Consider the following 19,385-nt stretch of genomic DNA (forward strand, 5'->3'; position numbering starts at 1 on the left):
TGTAATAATTCTTTAGTATATTACTTGTGTGGTGTAGAAGATAATTATTTAAGAATGTAATTATGTAAGAATGTTAACACTCTGTTAAATTTTTTTAGTATATTACTTGTGTGGTGTAGAAGATAATTATTTATGTAGAGATACTGCTTGCAAACCAATGATGTAAGATGATGTCATGGGGTAGGACTGGATAAGTCTGACTTCTTCCTACTCCATTCAAGCATGTACTAGGTATAAGCAAATTGATATTGGATTAGCATTTGTTGGATATGTGTAAAATTATGTGTGTTGACATATCAACTGTCTTTACATGCTTGAAAGAATAAATCAAATCAAATGTTGGTATGGGGGCACCATTTTCAGAAGTACACACTATATTTATCTGTATACATTCTTGTTTTGTTTCACTAAAAAGTTGCTTAAATCGTTGAGCTCTCACTGTACTGACTGTGGTAATTCAGAATGGATAACCTTACTGACTGCAGCTAACTTGGAGTGGACCTAGAGGTCCAGTCTACTAGAGCAACAGACTGAAAAATGGCTCTGCACAGTGATCTAAGCTTTCAATTCAGGAGCTATCGCTAGATAGCAGCTGCCAGCAGATAACACAAACCTTGCAGATGAATCAATTTTTCTCCTGTTTGTGCTCAAACTGAACATTTGGACTTGGTTGAAGCATCCGCTGCTGTATGTAGCTCTATGGGGCAGTATTAATTGTTTTTAAATACATTTCTAGAAGTATGTAATGTATATGATGGATAATGAGCATGATGCTCCAAACATGGTGCATTTACCCAAAATTTAACACAGCAGCGTATCAGCTTCACATTCTCTCTATACTTTCCATATATAATTCCAAACTAGAAATGCTGTCAGCACTGCAAATAAGGCTCAAAATGACAATCTGGACATTTTCCTGAGCTGGAAATGTAACTGATGCAAAGATGACTCTCTCCCTTTGATGACACCATAATGAAAATATCAAGGTAATCTGATCTACTGTACGTGGACAAAACTGTTTGTGCTCTGGACTGGTGGCGTAATGTTTAGAAGTTAAAAGGGGATGCAATTGAAATAGTTTAGCACAGAAGCACACCATGTGACCACCCCACCTACTTTGTCTTACTTGGTTAATATTAAGATTTGTCATATATATACAGTAGAATTTAAAATGCTAGATGGATGCAGTTGAGGTTGGACTGTTGCCAGTACCTAAACAAACTCGTGTGTCCAATCCCAGATCCCCCTCTGTTTGTGTGCGCTACTGACCACACCCGAACAACGTCATGCAAGGCTCCGAGCTTTGAAGTGTGCGTGTGTTTGTGTATGTATCAGCAAGCATATGTGCATCTGTGAACATGTCAAAGGCTCACAAGTATCCAATGTGCACATAATTAGTTCAAATTTATTTCTAGAAATGTGCTTTCATGCTGTTTTCCATCTGTATATAAACAGGCTCCACAAATTTAAACATTACAAAAGGGTCAGTATTATCCTGCAAACACCAAGATATTTAGATTGAAACCAGATCAATTGTGTCTTTAAGAAGCAGACAACAAGAAAATCTTTTGTCACTGTCCCGTGGCAAAGACACTGTCTTCTCACTTCAAAAATGTTTGACTTACCCACGTAAATCAAGCTGAGCTTTGGCAACAATGGACAGACTCAAACTGACTGGGTTGCTTTTGGAGTTATCCTTGTTGGAGCTGTGGAGAGATTCACAATTAAATCAAATCTAAGGCACTAACACCACATTGACTATGCTTTAAACTCTATTTGCAAACAATTCACAGGAGGCTGTGATACAATGTGAGTGAAACCAAAGGCTTAGGAAAGTTCCTAATAAAGTTGTATTTTTATGTTCAGCTGCCTCCAAGAAGAACTCCTCTGGCATTGGGCTTGGCCTGCATTTAACCGTCTCCGTCTAGTGATGTACTGGAATCAGTATGACAGAGCAAACAGTGGACATGTTGTGTAGAGCGCCTCTCATCTCCAGAGTTCCTTTGAGCCATCTTGCCTTCTTCTGTCTCTGTGGTTAGTTTCATCAGACCACAGACAGTGACAGGCTCAGGACAGACACAGAACCTGTTTACATGGCTCAGAAGAAAGACAAACAGCTCTTTGTGTGTGTGTGTGTGTGTGTGTGTGTGTGTTTGAGTGAGTGTCGGTGGCTGTGTCACCTGTGGATTTGCAGCTCAAAGCTGATTTTTGGTCCGGCATCTTCCAGCCTTTGGACAGAAAACCTCAAACCGACAGACAACTAGGCAGGAGTATGGAGAAAAAAAGAGAATGTATTAAAAAACATGTGGAAGGGGAAAAAGGAGGACAGTTAACGAGAAATGACAGAGAGGATAGAAATAAGATGTATCTGTACATAAAAGGCCACAGTAAACCCCTGCTAACTAGATCCTCTTCTGTTATTACATAGGCAGACGGTTTGTGCATGTGCAAAAAAAAATCTAAAATCTGAGAAAATCCAGACTACAGACTCTTAAAAGCTCCAGTAAAGTTTCTTGTCTCTCCCCAGTTTAAATCCCCCGTCCTCCACGCTAACTCAAAGCATGTGGAGGGGTTGATTCATCATTAACTGTGTGACAACTCTGTGTGTACATGTGTGTGTGAGCTCTGCTGAACAACAGGTCAAACACATGGTCCAGAGAGGGCTATGACAGCATGCAGGCTTGCAGGAACACTTCAAGAGGCAGGCCTGGAGGGGGGTGAGGGATGAAGTGCAGGACTACAAACACAGGCCATCTTTACTGGACACATTACAGAGCCAGGCAGGAAAGATCAGACAGACACCAAATGCACACGAGCTGTTCAGAGAACAGACATCACTATCAGCTCTGATGCTCCCTCACAGGGAACGGAGCAGGACAGCATGAAAAGAGGAGTCTGCAGAGGCAGCAAACAAAGAGGTCAAGAGTCTCTCTTGACCTCAACCCTCACCCCCTGGCTTTAAGGGTCACTGTTAAAACCTTGCAATTTTGTCCTTCGTCAGCTTGAATTTATGTCAGTTACAACTGAACATTTTCCCAGTGGAGAAAATTCATCAGTGAGTCACAGAAACTTTCTCAGAGCACTCGTGCACTGTTGTCGGTTTCTCTGTCATCCATCTGTGTGCTCAGTGTATTCAGATCTTTTTGCCACAGTATGGTTGGATACATTGCGTCTGTGTTTGGCTGTTGCCCTCCTGGAAGCTACAAAGCTTTGCCACAAGCAGCGTATTTAGCCACATTTGGGCAAAAGAGTGATTGTTTGGAACAATACTGAGAGATGTGGTTTATGTGGAAGCATCACTGAAGTAGAGCTTTGAGAATTTTCTAAAGCTTTACTGTCAGAGTTGCCACTATTGGAATCCACTGGAACAAATAAAGATTTATTTGACTATTGTGGGTGAGCTTCAAGTAAAGTGACTTTTGGTTGTCACTTTTCAAGCCTACAGGGGCGTTTGACACTGAAACCATTTTAGATGGGGTATGCTTAAAGCAAGAGCATGTAACTTGATCAAAGAGATAGAGCATTCTTCCTCTTGCAAATAAAAAAAAGGGAATGACCAGTAGCTTATGTTGGTTAATGGCAGCTAAAGTTATCTAAGTTTAGGTAGATACCGCTGCATAGTGAACACTACTCTGTCAGTTCACTTACTTTATGACTGTCCTCTACTTGTGCTTAGAATATGGATACCCAAGCCGAGCCTGACAGGACCCCTAGTTATCTGAGGGTTTGAGCCAGGTTTGGACAGAAATTTAGAAATTGTGTTTGGGTCTGGGTCGTTTTCAGACACATAGGTCAAACTTTAGATGGATGGCGCATTCAAATGTCTGCTTCATTTAATGATAAGAGAAAAAGCACTGTAGAAACTCAACGGCATCAGACTCAGGTCGGGTTCAGACATTATATACTATAAGATCGTTGGGTTGGGTTTGGATGCCACATTCTCAGGCACAGGTCAGATTCAGATAGAAATGTGTAGCCCGATCCATGTTCTGTTTGTGCTGCTGTTACACTATGTTTTGCATTTACCATTATGACATAATTGCCCGTTTTGGCAACAGTGCCAGTTACGTAGGCCTAAATCTAGGTCTGGTGATATGAGAACATTTAATGTCACAATGTAAATAAGAATTTTCATCCAGTATTACTGAACAGATACAGAATCATCATTTGATGTGAAATTCAGTAAAGCATGTTTCACTGTTATGTTGTTATGTTATGGTAAAGCTAAATCTGTAACAAATTGTCTTCTTTGCTGTGGTTTTAAATGATATTTTACATAATTTTACAGAACATAAGACTATCATATCCCCAAAATAGTGTTCTACTAAAATAGATAGATGAAAATATTAATGTTATAAATATCATTACAAAAAGAGAGGAATTAAATGTACATTGCCAAAAGGTTCAAGGGCACTGGGAAAAATCAATGATGTTGAGGGTTATGAGTCCAAACCAGAAATGTAATTTAAATGCCAGTATTTCAATGCCAAAAATATTTGGATTCATATGACCTGACAGGAATCAGACTATTGTCCTTGTTTATGTAAAGACATTTGTAATCAGCATCTTTCACTGAACTGAAGACCAAGAGGAAAGACAAGTGATAGGCACAAATACTGAAGCCAAAATCAGCTTTCATTCTGGCATGTACCTCCTACACCGATCCCCCTGTTCAGTGAGGCGCTACAGCTGTGACGTGTAGCACAAGGAATGAGTGAGTAAGGTATATATGGAGGTATGTTCTGCATAAGCTTATGGATTCCTGAATGTTCAGTGGGGCAACGGGAGAGTTAAATATGGGAAACATCTGGATGGCTAGCAGGGGAGCATGAGTGCACACACGCACACACACACACACGGCTTGTCACTTCCCAATGCCTTGTTGCGCTCTCCTCCCCCAGCGGTGAAACATGACCACATAATTGATTTATCAGAATGCCTTATGTCACCTCCAGAGCTCAGAAGCCCGTCCTTGACACGTTTAGCAAAACCCTGCATTCATAGTAATATACGCACTTTATCACAAACACACTGCAAAGTGCATGTGACATGCTTTGTGGAAGAATTTCATATAGTAATGGTTCACTCTTTACAAAGCTTTGGCTTCCTGCATGTGCCAACCATCCAAGAGCTAAATGGATAATTATAACACACCACACTTACAGAAATACACACACAAATTGAGTGTTAAGTATATTTATGGGAGCCAGAGTGTGTGGAATGAGGGTCAAGGTGATGATCAGTAATCAGTGGAAAGCATCAATCAGTGTGAATTAAACCTGAGGAGTAACAGTTGCAGCTTCTTAACATAGGTGTTTGAAATTGAAAAGTGTGTGTGGGATGTTGCTCTTGTATGTAAAAACTCACCTCTGTCCCAGCTACCATCGGGTTCCCCAGGTCACACAGCACCATCCTAGACTCATTGACCATCTTGTACTCACAGTTTGGCTGAGACAAGGACTGCAGGAGGAAAAGAGAGGAGGGGAGAGAAAGAACACCAGTGAATGGGATGATAAGAAAAAGTGACAAATAGAGCGGTGAGAGTCAAGAGGGGAAAGAAAAGACAGAGGGAGGGAAGTACAACACCACTAAAATGGGAAGTGAGCAAGGGAGTAAAAAACAGAAAGAGTGAGGGGAAAGGGAGGCAAGAGAGGAAGAGTGATGAATGCTAGGACTGTAACAACCTCATCAATCAAAAAGCCCCATTACACACTCATTAGTGCACACACGCATGCTGACACACACACACACACACACACACACGGCAGCTGACCCTATCCATTTCCATGGTCACTAATGCAGCTTGTAAATCATAATAAGGGTCGCTGGGCAGTTGCCAGTAAAACATACCCCCACTGATCTCCTTGCTGTAATCAAGTCAAACAAACACATGCCACAAAGACACAACAGGATGTGTTGTCATACTGTAACTGCTGTCTCAAATAGCTCACCTCCTCTTGAACATGCTTCAGTTGAGATGAGACAGTAGATTCAATCCTCTATGTCTATTTTCTACACTACTGGCCCTCAGCATCAAACCAGAACAATTCATTTCAGACAAATGTATGTGCAGAATGTGTAGTGTAAGTGTGTGTATTAACCTCCACCCTGCGCTTCACCCCTATGTAGTCAGCCCCTGGTGGTATCAGTGTGTGGAGCTCTGTCTCGTAGGCTCCCTCTCCTCGGTTCACCGCAGTGATAGTCAACGTGACCAGATTGTCATCTCCAATCACAAGCTCTGAGCGGTCCCTGTATGGGTGTGTTTTATTTAAAAGAGAGAATGTGTACAAAGAAAATACATAATTTCATAAATAATTTCAGGACAAACTTCGCTGCAGTTTCATATAAGAACTCCTACTTTGTTTTATAGTTTTATAGTTCATTGGACTTGTGATCCACTCAGCTACAATGAATGTAATATACCACTGATCCCAAAGCTAACCTCAACAACGTCTGGATGTGAGCCTGTGTGCAGAAGGTGACAGTGTGTTTGTATAACGCTGCTATGGAGACATTGTAGAGCGGGAATCATTATCGAGAGCAGGCTAATTCACATGCACATATGCACACAAACACCCTCTCCCTCTCACTCATGTTCAACATGGTAAATGGATATATAATGTGAGCAACTTCAGTGTAAACTTTGCTCATTGTGTGAGGAATAACAGATGTGTTCTTGGGTTTAGCTGTGTGTGGATGTGTGTCTGTATTTAGTTGTGTGAAGTGTTGCGTGTTTACAGGTTGAGGTCAGAGAGCATGGCTGTGTCAGTCTTACATGTGGGCAGAAAGCTGGAGGTCTGGGACACAGATATTGTCATCACCACAGTCCAGGAGAATATAGGCCTGAAAGGAAGAGGGGCACAGAGGTGGGGATTGTCATGAGATAAACTGGATGAACCCAAAAACAGAAACAAACAAACAAACAAACAAGACAGAGACACACCAGGATTCAGGTGTTGTATACTGTGCATACAGACACATACACACACAGACTAGATTTCTGCTCTCCAGGTCTTGAGCAACAGAATGCTCCTAAAGCCCCAAATAATTTAGGTAAGACTTAGGTAAGACTTAGGTAAGACTTCTTTATCGAGGCAATATGACCTTGTGTCGTCCATGGGTGTGCATGAACACAAGATCAGTGGTGGAAACAAAAGATGAAGAAACTGGAAAAACATGTAACGTCTTGGTGTTTAACACTTTCAGTACGTGGAAGATTTGGAAACCTTTCAACATGTGTGGTGTGCAGCAGACCCCTTCTTCACTTTTCAATCTTCTGCATTCCACACATTCTCTACACATTCCTGATTTTGTGATGAATCCTAGATTTTAACTCTTTAATCTGTTACGTTTAGGTGTGATAAAAAAGACTGAGTTTCATCTTCCCTGTGCTGAGAAAAGAGAAGATTAGATTGATCCTAACTAATAAGTAACTTTGTTTTATTTGTGAGAAAGCCTTTTCGTATCCAGGTATCGCTTTTCTATCGAAGAAAGTGGGTGAAATGAAATATAGCTTTAGACCAGACTGGATTTGATGTTTGAAATTTGTCAGCGTTGAGCTTACTGACTCACATGCTCTTGCAGAAAGGTGCTGCTGTAGTGGTTGAGGACAGGCGGGAGGTATTGGCCGGGGGGAGGGGGAGCCAAACTGTAGTTCAGAGCCAGTGAGATGGGGGTCAGTTTGTCCCTGAACTCATCCTCCTCCTGAGAGTGACAAAGAGGAAAGAAATATCCAGTTAGTTAACCTCGTGTGGTTTATCTAGCAACATATACACAACATTATGTAAAGCATGTGTATGCATTTTTTGCTCACTCTCAGGTAAATGGTGTAGCTCAGACATGCACGTGGGCGACTGTGACCCAGTGTTAGCAGCCCTGTGTGGTGAGGCTGCTGGGTGTCCAGGAAGAGCACTCTCTTAACTCCGCCCCTGGTGCCTTTTAGCCAGTCCAGCTGCAGCTCCGCTCTCAGGTCTGGTCAGAAGGTAATGACAGAGAGGTCGAGTTGTGAAGTGAGAAACAATGAGAGTCAACCAGACATGCCTTAAATGTGTGAATGTGCCTGCATGATTGAATGTGACCTTCCATTAGTTACAAAGTAAGGAGTCATTTGTAGGTGTAAGCATCACCAGACAGAGGAAACAATACTTCACAGCTCCACTGTCTGACTCTGCTGATGTCATTCCTTGTGCCTCAGTTTTCCACCCTGATGCAGTTTTCCAGCCGGAAACTCTAATGACAATCTCATCTAACTACTGTCCCACCCATTTCCCTCTCTCTCAGTCCATCCTCCTGTACACAGCTGCTTACCTACAGAGCTGGGGATCCCAACACCGCTCACTGCTGCACACACATCAACCTTCAAACTGGATGAAGATAGAGAAACAGAAAAGAAGAGGGAGCACACATTGTGATGATTATTAGCACTTCTTCATATTTGTATGCACAATAACTAAACTGCCCCTAAGCAAGGCATCTCCTTCTTCCTATACTCCAGGGGCCGGTGGGAACAACCTCTATTTAACCCACAGACATGGGAGACTGGGAAAACATTTCTGCATTTCCTCTATTTATGTGCGTAGGTGTGTGTGCATGTGTGTTATCACCTTTTTAATCAGGAACAGGAAAGTGACTCCCACACAGGGAGCTCTGAGCTGTTAGTGTCCACTAATTGGAGGAAGCTTACAAATGATTACGCCCCTGCTTCTACACTGACGACTCAGCAATATATGGCATAAGGTAAACGACTTCATGTAAGTGTTGTTTCTTTGGTTTCATGTCATAAACCTTAATAACCAGAGCACAGATGCTTGTGTGTTTGTTGATAATTACATAGGACCCTGAATGACACAATAATGATGAGTTTTCCTGCCTGGCTTTGTTCTAAATGTGTGTTTATTTGTGTGTCATTAAATACAGGTTTTTATTTTACAAATTGCCCTTAAGTTCTTTTGACCTATGCAGGTGGTTTCGTGTGTGTTTTTATATGCATTGCATGCGAGCATGTGTGTGTGTGTGTGTGTGTGTGTGTGTTATGCATTTGGGTGCGAGTATGCTCAAGTGTGACTCTAATAAACACTGCATGTCAAAATGAAGTGCGTGCAGTGCAGAACTGATCCCCATTTTACTGACAACAGCTCTCGCTCTTGGTTAGTCATTACTGTATGTAATTTCACCCAAAATGCATCAGTGCTCCACCACTACCCGGCCCTCCCTGTAAAAATGTACACATAAATCCTGCTTCCCACAACCCTGGGTTACTTAATGAGTGAGAACATTAAATTTAATAGACTGGTCATCAAGACACTGTCCCTTGTTCTCCTTGTTTAAACCCAGAAATGAGAAACGTTCTTGCTTCTTTTGCAAAATATGAACATATTAATTTGGATCAGAATATAAATATTGGAAAGAAGTGATTGAATTGACCAAAAAGAAATGTAAATTCTGGTAACTGTCTTTATTTTGAAATGGGAAAAGAGGTGGAACTCCACTGTCTGTAATACAATGCCACTAAAAATACTTAAAATGAAAAAAGATGTGCAGCAGACAGAATATTTTTTTTTCATCCAGAAAGTCAGAGGTGTCTGAAGATTCTGGACAGATGTCAGTGTTGTTAAAGGACCTTTTGGGTTTTCAAAGATTGTCTGGAAATTAATTTTCAAAAAATCAAATGATAAATTTGTGCACCATGGATCTCTCCAGTGTCCAAAAAAAACTTCATCCCTTCATTCCATACCTCTTATCAAAATTATATATTTGTTTATTTAATAAATAAGCTGACTTTTATTTTGACAGAATTCCACAGTTTAGTTCGCTCTGGTTTCCCTTTTCACTCACTGCCAACTCACACACCCCTACACACACACACACACACACACACACACACAGAGACACCCAGAAGCACACTCTGAAGGCAACTAGCTGAGCAGCCTTCTCCTGTTCAAAGAGTCCCACAGTGACTTCCAGCCCCAATAAGTTAGGACCAACAACAAACGCTGGAAAGGTAGCAGGAGCCTTCAGACACGTTCCACTAGATTAACTCACCCCCAGCCTGTTCAAAGCCAACCTACTGCTCACAGGAACTATCGTACAGTCTAATCAAAACAGAGTTATGCAGTTTCAAATTAAATGCACAGTCCTATAAATTTTAATTTTAAGGTTATATGAGTGTGCTTTTTTAGTGTCCAGCTAAATGACTGCACTGCACACATAAACAAAGAGACCTTAGCTGATGGCAGACCTCTAAAGCACAGGGGTGAAATATTTGGCCCATCTGCCAGTGTATGTGTGTGTGTGTGTGTGTGTGTGTGTGAACTGTGAAAGTATATACTTTTTACTGCATACCAGTATGCAGTATGATTTCTTGTACAGATTTACAGTTCAGTGCAGCAGTGGGGCTCATTAGGTTCATGTTTATTTAAAACTATGATCCCTTTTGCTTTAATTCACCTGCACACACCCACACACACAGGGTTTGTTTCCAAATTTCCAAAGCACAGCTGAGTATCTGGAGTGTTAATACTGGAAAAGTAACCATATCAAGTCTAGTCTGGAATTTCCCCACTGTGGGATCAATAAAGTTCTACCCTAGTCAAAGATGTCGCTTCTCATTTTTAGCTTGATTTTCAGTGTGGTATTGAGGGGTGCTATTCTCCTGCAATGCAATTCCAAATGGAAGCGGCAGAGCTACAAACAGCTGGAAAAAATTACAACAAATTGTGAAGTGTGGTGAAGAGCTAGAAGAACATTTTGGAAAACAAACAAACAAAAGAGATCTAGTCTATAGTTATTGGGAAAACACAGTGCTTGTTTAATTGACAGGTGTGTTTTAAAGGCAGCACTTCTTAGTTGGTTCATGTTTTTGTTTCATGAAGAATTGAAGAATATTCATGCTTACTACCTATACCACTTATCCTGTACAGGGTTGTGGGGAGCTGGAGCCAGTCCCAGCTGACATTTTCATTCATTAGTATTATTTTTTCATAATTTAGTTTGTGGACGTTTTTAGTGATATTAAAATCAGTTTTTCAAAAACAAATGTCCTGGCTAAGAACACAGCATTAAAGCACTGTTAAAGCATACAGCCAGTCATTTCCTATATTAATGGTATTTTCAGCAATCTCCACACAGAGACTAAAACCAACAGTGAATTGCTGTCCGCTGTCAGTTCTGGATTAGCTTGTTCATCCGTGCGATAGATCTCTATTGTTGTTCAAAAATGATTAAAAACACTTCAGGGAAGCACACCACCGCACTGGGTGACACAATTTTTTTCTAAGGAAACACCAGACCTGACTAAGCTGCCCCAAAGGCTCTGAGTGGCCATAATTTCCTGAAGTTAGCACAAGTCAGAGTCAACTGCACATGCATGAGATCTTGCACGAGCTTTGTTTACATTCCACCAGCTCCTCACACTTGGGTCTAGAGTTTGCTAATTAGGAAACCTGTCACCCAGTGCAGTGGTGTGTTTCACTGATGTGTTTTTAATTGTTTTTGAACAACAGTGGAGGTCTATGGCACAGACAAAGACGCTGATCCAGGACTGACACACTGACGCAGGCAAATCATTGTTCATTTTAATCTCTGTATGGAGGTGGCTGAAAATTCTATTAAGATTTGAAAAAGTCCTTAAAGGCAATAAATGCAAACAATATAAATGGGATTGAGAATAGATGCATAAATAGGTATGAGTTTCCATTTCAGTTGGATTAAGAGATTACTTAAGTGTGCTCTTCTTACCAGGTAACCATAATGTCTGTCTGAGGCAGGTGACACTGTCTGTCATCAGGGTTCAGGATTCTGGGAGTCAGGGTCATTGCAGCTTCCACAGACACTACAGCTCGAGACCTACACACACATTCATAACACAGTCTGAGATAAGAAAACTCAGGAGTTTTACAAACACAAGAAAAGAAGACTACTTTGAGACAGAACACTATCTTACCTGTACACAGACACTTCACCTGCACCGAATGCCCCCACGATCAGATCTGTGAGGAGAGAGAGAGAGAGAAAGAGAGAGAGATGGGAAATAAAGCTTAGAAGAAAGCCACAGATGGGACTGATTTCAAGGACTCCAGAAACCAAACACATACTTCTCACATTTAACACACACATTCATGCACAATGAAGTCACAAACACACATGTTAAGGCATGTTCAGATTATAAATTTAGCCTGAAGCGGTCATGAATGAAGGGAAAAGCATGGTGATATCAGAATGTCAAGACTATATTGCAGTGTATCTATGTGTTTAAGTGTGGTGCTTCAGGTGTGTGCGGTGACGGGGGCCCCACACCGCCCACTGCTCCAATCACATCTCGCTAAAGAACAACATTTCCCAACAGCCTGCATAGTGACAGGCAACTCCTAATTGCTAGAAGCAACAAGATCTCATTTATATGTGATTTTTCTTTTCATGGATCTTGTAATGAATACACAATTTTAATTGGCTCTCAGGGTTTAAAATAGAGCTGATATTTAATGATTGTGGCCAGTGGACACATAGCAATGAAAGCTGCACACACACATGCACACACACAGACACGCACTTGTATGAATGCTGATTGAAACAATGTGAAACCAAAGAGAGGCATTTAATGGGTACAATCCACCACTGTGGAAAGCAACACAAAAAAAGTAGTGATGTGGGAAAGACAGAGCTTGTGCTTCTCAGTGAGAAGCACCTTGGGCTGCAGTTAATGATTATTTATCCATAAGATAGTGAACGTATAGTGAAAATGCCATTACAGTTGCAGCACTCCCTAAACTGACACTGATTCAGTTTAAAACCAAAACTGTGATATACACCACTGATGCTCACATTTGAAAAGCAGGAGCCTGGGAATGTTTGGCGTTTTAACTTGATTATCGACATGTTTGTCATTGATTTCATGTCAATCAAGTTGATTAATCAACCTGTGTTTTAGCACAAGAAGCAACCATCAGGATAAAATGCTACAGCCACCTGCTGCAGACAATACTGGACTAAGCTGGTGGAAGTGAACTCTTGTAGACTTTACTTTACATTTGCTGTGTCTTTACTCTCTTTAAGAAGAAAGGAACTAATTGAATCTGAGAGAGGCACATCTGTTTCTGCCTTTGGCTGCAGTAACTGAGTCCCCCTGAAACCACAACATTAAACATTTAAGCCCTGTCCCTCCTCCCCTAGGGTGTGCTCTGCCACGATGTGAGTGTGTGAGGCTCTCTGTGTGTGTGCATGTGTAGTGCTTTAGAATGGACCCCAAGATGTGGGCTGTGTAGGGCAGTTGGAGAGGTACAGAAAAGGGTATAACGCACACAGGAGGAGGACGTTGGAACTGATCCAAAGAAAGGAGGCAGGGAGGACTGTGCACTTGGCCTTTAAACAGCAAGCTGTGAAAGCCATCAGAAGCAAGGTGTGTTTTCAGCAATGGAGAGGAGACAGAGAGGGACCTACTCACTTTCAGTCTAAATTCCTCTATATATCCTGTTGTTGAAGTTGTGTAACCTGGAAATCTAACTCCACTCCTGCCTTGGTTATACTGTATGTGTTTAACACAGTGGGTGCCTCTTCTTCTTATCCCAACACTTGTGTTTGCTCTCAAAACCACTGTACGACATGAGACGGATTTGAGGATAGAGCACCTTTGGGGTTAAGAATGTGAGCGCGCACATGGCTGCACCGAGGGCTAAATCAAATAACGGCCCACTTTCCTTTTCATGTCAATCCCATTTCCTTACACACAGGAAAGCTTGCCTCCCACCGTTGATTTGAGGTTAGTGTGTGTGTGTGTACAGAGGCATACTGAACCATACCCACACATAAATGTCCAGACACGCCAGTATGCACTCTCCACTCACCGATGCCAGGTCTAGGCACAGCTATAGTCTTAGTAACTGAGTTGTGAAAACACAGTTTCTATCCAAAGTTTAGACAGACTTGTCAAGCTGTCACTGGCTGCCTGCCCTGACTGTCTGTTTAGCTGCAGGGGACCAGCCTCACTGATGAAGTGCCAAAGGTCAATGGCACTCGGTGGAAAAGGATTTCAGAATTGTTGGATGCACACGTAGGATTGTAGTATCAAATTCAGTATCTTCACCGCCACAATACATATATTCAATAAAACACAAACACTACATTTTTATACTGAAAAGTACATTTTCTACACCGCAAAGATGGGGCTGTTGAACAATGAGGAGGCATTTCTCAGGATACGACTGAGGGAACAAGCAACTTTCAACAAATGTATGAGGACAAGGGGAAACATACACATATGGCCTATAGTTTCTAACCCTTTTTTATGATAAACTCAAAAAAAAACAAAGCACATCCAGAATGAAAAAAGGCCACTGAATATACAAGGAGAAATAAATGTTACACCTCCTTACCAACCTAAGGACCAGCCTGATGACCACTCACCTCTACACACATCCACTTCACTGACCCTGACACTTCTCACTCTCTAAGCAAGGCGGGGTGATTGACAGGTAAATCATTGTCTGTGTTTGACCTTTGACCCCTTGGGTGATCCTCAAATGCATCCTGAGGCAATGTGACCTCCTTTCAGTACATCACGGACCCTAACATTAACTCCAGCCACAACATTCAAAACAGTCAGTAGTAGTTCTGTGTCACGCTCACAAACAAAGATGTCTGCTGTTTAATTAAGCTTCCTTCTGAGCGTAGCTAGGTTTTGTTCCTGTCTTGCCTTCTTTGTCATCTTGTGTTATTTAGTTTCCTACTGTGAACTGCCAAACAAAAAGACAAATATATGATATAATCGTGGAAAGGTTTTGGTGGAAACACCAATTAAAGCTAAAAGTGAAGCCTAATCATCATCCTTCCCTTCTCTCAGTGTTGCTGTGGTAGACTAATGACATTTAATGTTGATGGGAGCCTATGGAGGCTGTAGCAGGCCTCCCAGACACCCGCGCAGTCCTCTCATAATGCTGATCAAACATCGCTGACTCCTTTGAACTGTGTGACTTTACTACCCTGCTAACGACACACTGTGTGCGTCTCACTTCCGTCAGCCAGCTCTCTAATGACAGGAGACACGAGCGCTGTGTGTTTGTGTGTGTGTACGTGTTTATATGATGTGTGTATGTTGGCTCAAAGTTCTGCCACCCATGAGTTTCTCCTGCTTAAGGACTTCCACCCACCAGCTGACCTGTAACCCCTGTGTGTATTTACTGTAAGATCTGTGATTTGCAGCGCGCCTGCACCAGGTCCAGTTCTGACCTGGGGCCTGGCGCACACTCAACACATATAATTCCTGACCGGCAGTGAAATTGATCACAAGCAACACATGTGAATGTGTGTCTATTTCCTTTGATATCCTGTTTGTGGAATGAAAAAAATCTGTTATTACAGGAAAAAGAAAAGGAAAACGGGGTAAAGGGAGTGGGGTTATAGAAAAAAAAAAAGCTAAAACTAAACAAATTCTCATTTTCAGCCTAATCTGTGGAAGCACAAAACCAAAGTAATACTGTGAGCAGAGTGGCTCCAAATTAGGGAGAAAATAAGGCAGCAAAACAGTGGTTTTACAGAGCTGCTTGTTTCAAATGCTTTGTCCTCGTGAACTACAAACTCCTGGATAGAAACAACTTCACATAAAGTCCTTTGCTTCTTAGGTTTTTTTTTTTACAATTGTAGTCAGGTTTCTAATATGTTTTTTAAAGTCAAAGTGGGAGATATCTGGTAAAGTAAGTAGGTGGCACATAAAGTATAGAGTTCCTGATTTAATTTGATTGACTGCGTCTTTGTCTGCTCACAGTTTTAGGGATAAGGGCCAAGGCTTGAATGTCTGGCAGACTGAACAGGTAAATAATATATTATTATACTTGTTTCTTTCTCTGTCTATTTTTCTCTCCTTCATGAGTATTACAAATCCCCTAAGAATGGATGTGGCAGCAGTTCATTGGCACTCATATCTATACCCTTTTCTTCTGACTGATGACTTTACCAGAGAAGGGGAGTAAAGCATCATGAGAGAACATGGGGATGGTAGTGGAGGAGTGCATAGGGGAAACAACGAAATGTGGAGCTCAAGGATGAAGAGAAGAGGAAGAAGGCTGGAATGAAGGAGCTGGAATGAAAGTGGGGAGGTGAGGGAATGCAGCTCTGAGAAAAAAAAGATTATAACATGGGGAGCTGAGCAGTGAAGACTTTCTTGACTGATCTGTTGAGTGTAGATATATACCAGGATACTGGTTGCTGTCCAGATCCTGGCCTCCTCTAAGAGTGAATCCATATCCAGGCAAGCTGCCACTGGGGGTCCAGGCTGCCTTCAGCTCTTGACTCAGGGTCAGGCTTTGCTTAAGTACATCTCTGTTACCATTAAAGATCAACACTCTGCCTCCATGTTCCTCTCCGCCAAAAGGACAGCCCACTGCCACGTCTAAGGGATGACACAAAGAGGCATGGTTAAGACATCAGCAGGGTTAAGGCCCCTCTGAGGCAGAAGCAGGAAAACATACAGGTAGAAGGAAAAGAGCTTGACCTTCTTTTATCTGCACTGGGGGACAATGTCAGCGTGGCCATTTTCCTCTTTTTTTTTAAACCTTTTTTTTTTTACTCATCTTTTGATATTGTCTCTTCTTTAGCTTTCTAAAGGTGGGCACCTCTGAAACTCATTAAATAACACATCATCTCTATTTGATTGAACAATGGTCTTGGCTATTGTGTCTTAAAATAGAAGTTTTAACATTGGGAAATATGCTTATTGGCTTTCCTGGCAAGTAAGATGAGAGGATCGTTATCATTCTCATGTCTGTTCAATAAATATAAAGCCCCTGCTAGCAGCCGGTTAGTTTAGATTAATGCAGAAAGGGGAAACAGTTAACCTTGCTCTCTCTGCTAAGCTAAGCTAACCAGCAGCTGGTGGTAGCGTCATACTTAATGAACAGACATGACCGGTGTGAGTCCTCTCATCTGATTCTTACAAGAGAGAAAATAAGCTTTTAGTTTTACCAAAAGGTCAAACATTCCTTCACACATGACGTTTACAGTAGCCTATACTGTAGCTGTGGAACAACCGAGCACCAAAACACACATCCTAAACATGGAAACAGTCTGTAGAACAAACAGCCTACTGTAAACACCTGCCCTGATGTAAAAAGTAACAGATTCACTATAATAAAAACGGATCTGAGTATTTATTTTTTAATCACTTAGCCTCCATGTACTGCACTGTCCTGCAATGACTGATGGTTAAAGTATTCCTCATACTGAAACTGTCCAAACACCTCTAGACATCCTGTTTGTCTCTGGACCTCCTCTCTCTGAAGCTAAACAACTAGTTCCACATGAAGCAGATTGTGGGGTAGAGAGTATAAATGCAACCATGTGTGTATGCAAGTGTATATAGGTGCTAGTGTCTGCGCATGTATGCCTGCAAGTCTGTATGTCTAGGTGCGGTATGTGCACATAACTGAAGAGCTGTGTAAACGTTTTTTTAAAAGTCTCAAAAAAATCTGACCATCACTCACATGGGGCATTACCCAAAAACATCCCACATGATGTAAATCTATGGAACACCCACTGGGTTCACTGTGACCAGAACTATAGGAAAACATGCTGACACTGCGAGCAATGGTGACAGAAAGCCAGTGTTTGTTGATAAAAATTAAAAACAAAAACAGCCACAACATGAATTAAATTAGCTAAATTGCAAGGTTTTGACAGCTGACAGTGCACAGAGCCATGAAGACAAAAGGAAATGATTCTGCTTTTATAAGGAATTTTAGAAAACAAGTGATGAGGTCTCTGCTATGGGAAGAAGATTAGACTCGCTGTCATTACAGAAAGAAAAGGGACCTGCCAGTGATTTTGACATACAAACTGCCACAGGAATACTTGAATGCAGTTTGACATTAGTACAGAGAAGCTGCAGAAATCAGTTTCCAAGGTGACTCTAAAATACAATGCTGAATAATGAAATCATGCACAGATATAGATGTGTACTTATTAGATTAACTCTCAACAAGTCTTCAGTCTGTGTGTCACTGCAGCCGGCAGAGAGGCTCCATCTCCTCTCCCGATAGACAGCCTGATGTGATTTATGTTTCTAGCCAGAGAAAGCTTCAATATTGATCCACCGGTTATTGATCTGATGGTCAAAGGGTTTAAAGGGGTGGGACACACATTAACACATGTTCATGAATAAATAAAACATAAATCAGTGGAATTGATGTCAAACAAGGGCCAGATGTGCATCAGGTCGTTCATTTTTAAGCCAGTGGTTTACGGGCCTTAGTTTCATGCAACATTTGGGCCTCAGGTTCCATAGTGTGTGTGTATGTGCCTGTGTATTTTTGTCCAATCACTGTGAGGATAAAACAAACATCAAAATGGAATGAACTCTGGGCTGCAGGACAAAAACTCCCAGATGATTTTATCTCAGGGCACATCTGGTGAGTTAAAAATAACTCAGACACACACACTTACACATGCATGGACTTAGTTCTGATCATCACCAAAGGAAACAAATTCACACAGACAACCTTTCAATGCCACACTTCCTGATTGGCTGAAGAGCTTTAAGTTTTCTCAAGCAACAAGAAAAGAGATCCATGCACCGAGACGCAAAATAGGACTTTGTTAAATGCCCTGATCTCCCTATCCTTCTACTTCTTTCTCTCTTTTTTGAGATGAATTTCCCCAGTCAATTTTCCTGTGGGGTTTATTTTTTTTGTTTCTCTTTCCTTCCCCTCTACTTCTCTTTGTCTGCCACTCTCAACATACCATTATATCCATCTTGGTTGACATCTCCCAGGGGTGCAATCGCTGTGCCGAAGCGCCCAAAAGTGTGTGTTCCGGTGAGTGCAACAGGTTTGGAGAAAGTGAGCGGGGCCATTTGCAGGTACAAGTAAACCCTGCCCACCTCCCTGGGTTTGCTCTCCATCTCTCTCTCCATATAGAGGGGTGCTCCAACCAGCACATCGTCCGTCCTGAGGACACAAAGCATAGTTTTGATACTCAGAATAAGGAAGAGTAAATGTATGTTTCTGGAGTGACAGGGAGGTTTTCTAGTTACCCATCTCCGTTCAGGTCAGCCACAGCCACATCATATCCAAAGGAGGAGAGGCCATCTGAAGGACAGACAAGGAAGAAACACAAGTATTTTCAACCATAAACCAAATGCTGTTATATGATTTGTCTGTAATTCCAACTTTAATTAATTCAAAAATAAAAAGCTTGGTGCCCAGGAGTCTAGCCCAGACTGATGCGCTGACCTGTTCCCCTGTGAAGTTCTGGATGAAGGTTAGATTGGTGGAGTTGATCATTGCCACCTAAAACAAAGGGATAGACTGTCAGATACAATATGTCACAACTAATAACGCGCCAGGCCTCGTCCCTGTAGCACACCAGGAGTAAACATGGCCGCGCATTCTGACAAACAGGCA

At 41.7% G+C, this 19,385-nt stretch overlaps 1 protein-coding gene across 1 annotated transcript in view; it reads right to left on the minus strand.

Moving 5' to 3' along the window:
- Window positions 1–19,385, minus strand: part of itga8 (integrin, alpha 8) — a 40,286-nt gene that overhangs the window by 9,637 nt on the left and 11,264 nt on the right. The window contains exons 10-23 of the mRNA XM_020612868.1: window positions 19,211–19,271; window positions 19,016–19,070; window positions 18,724–18,929; window positions 16,181–16,378; window positions 11,942–11,987; window positions 11,737–11,844; window positions 8,308–8,363; window positions 7,814–7,971; window positions 7,573–7,704; window positions 6,776–6,843; window positions 6,102–6,249; window positions 5,368–5,460; window positions 2,181–2,260; window positions 1,626–1,706 (exon numbers count right to left, since the gene is read on the minus strand). Of these exons, the coding sequence (XP_020468524.1) occupies window positions 1,626–1,706; window positions 2,181–2,260; window positions 5,368–5,460; window positions 6,102–6,249; window positions 6,776–6,843; window positions 7,573–7,704; window positions 7,814–7,971; window positions 8,308–8,363; window positions 11,737–11,844; window positions 11,942–11,987; window positions 16,181–16,378; window positions 18,724–18,929; window positions 19,016–19,070; window positions 19,211–19,271 (1,490 nt within the window). The remainder of the gene's footprint in view (window positions 1–1,625; window positions 1,707–2,180; window positions 2,261–5,367; window positions 5,461–6,101; window positions 6,250–6,775; window positions 6,844–7,572; window positions 7,705–7,813; window positions 7,972–8,307; window positions 8,364–11,736; window positions 11,845–11,941; window positions 11,988–16,180; window positions 16,379–18,723; window positions 18,930–19,015; window positions 19,071–19,210; window positions 19,272–19,385) is intronic.

This window comes from Monopterus albus, unplaced genomic scaffold (genome assembly GCF_001952655.1).
Source record: "Monopterus albus unplaced genomic scaffold, M_albus_1.0 scaffold127.1, whole genome shotgun sequence".
Classification (NCBI taxonomy): Eukaryota; Metazoa; Chordata; class Actinopteri; order Synbranchiformes; family Synbranchidae; genus Monopterus; species Monopterus albus.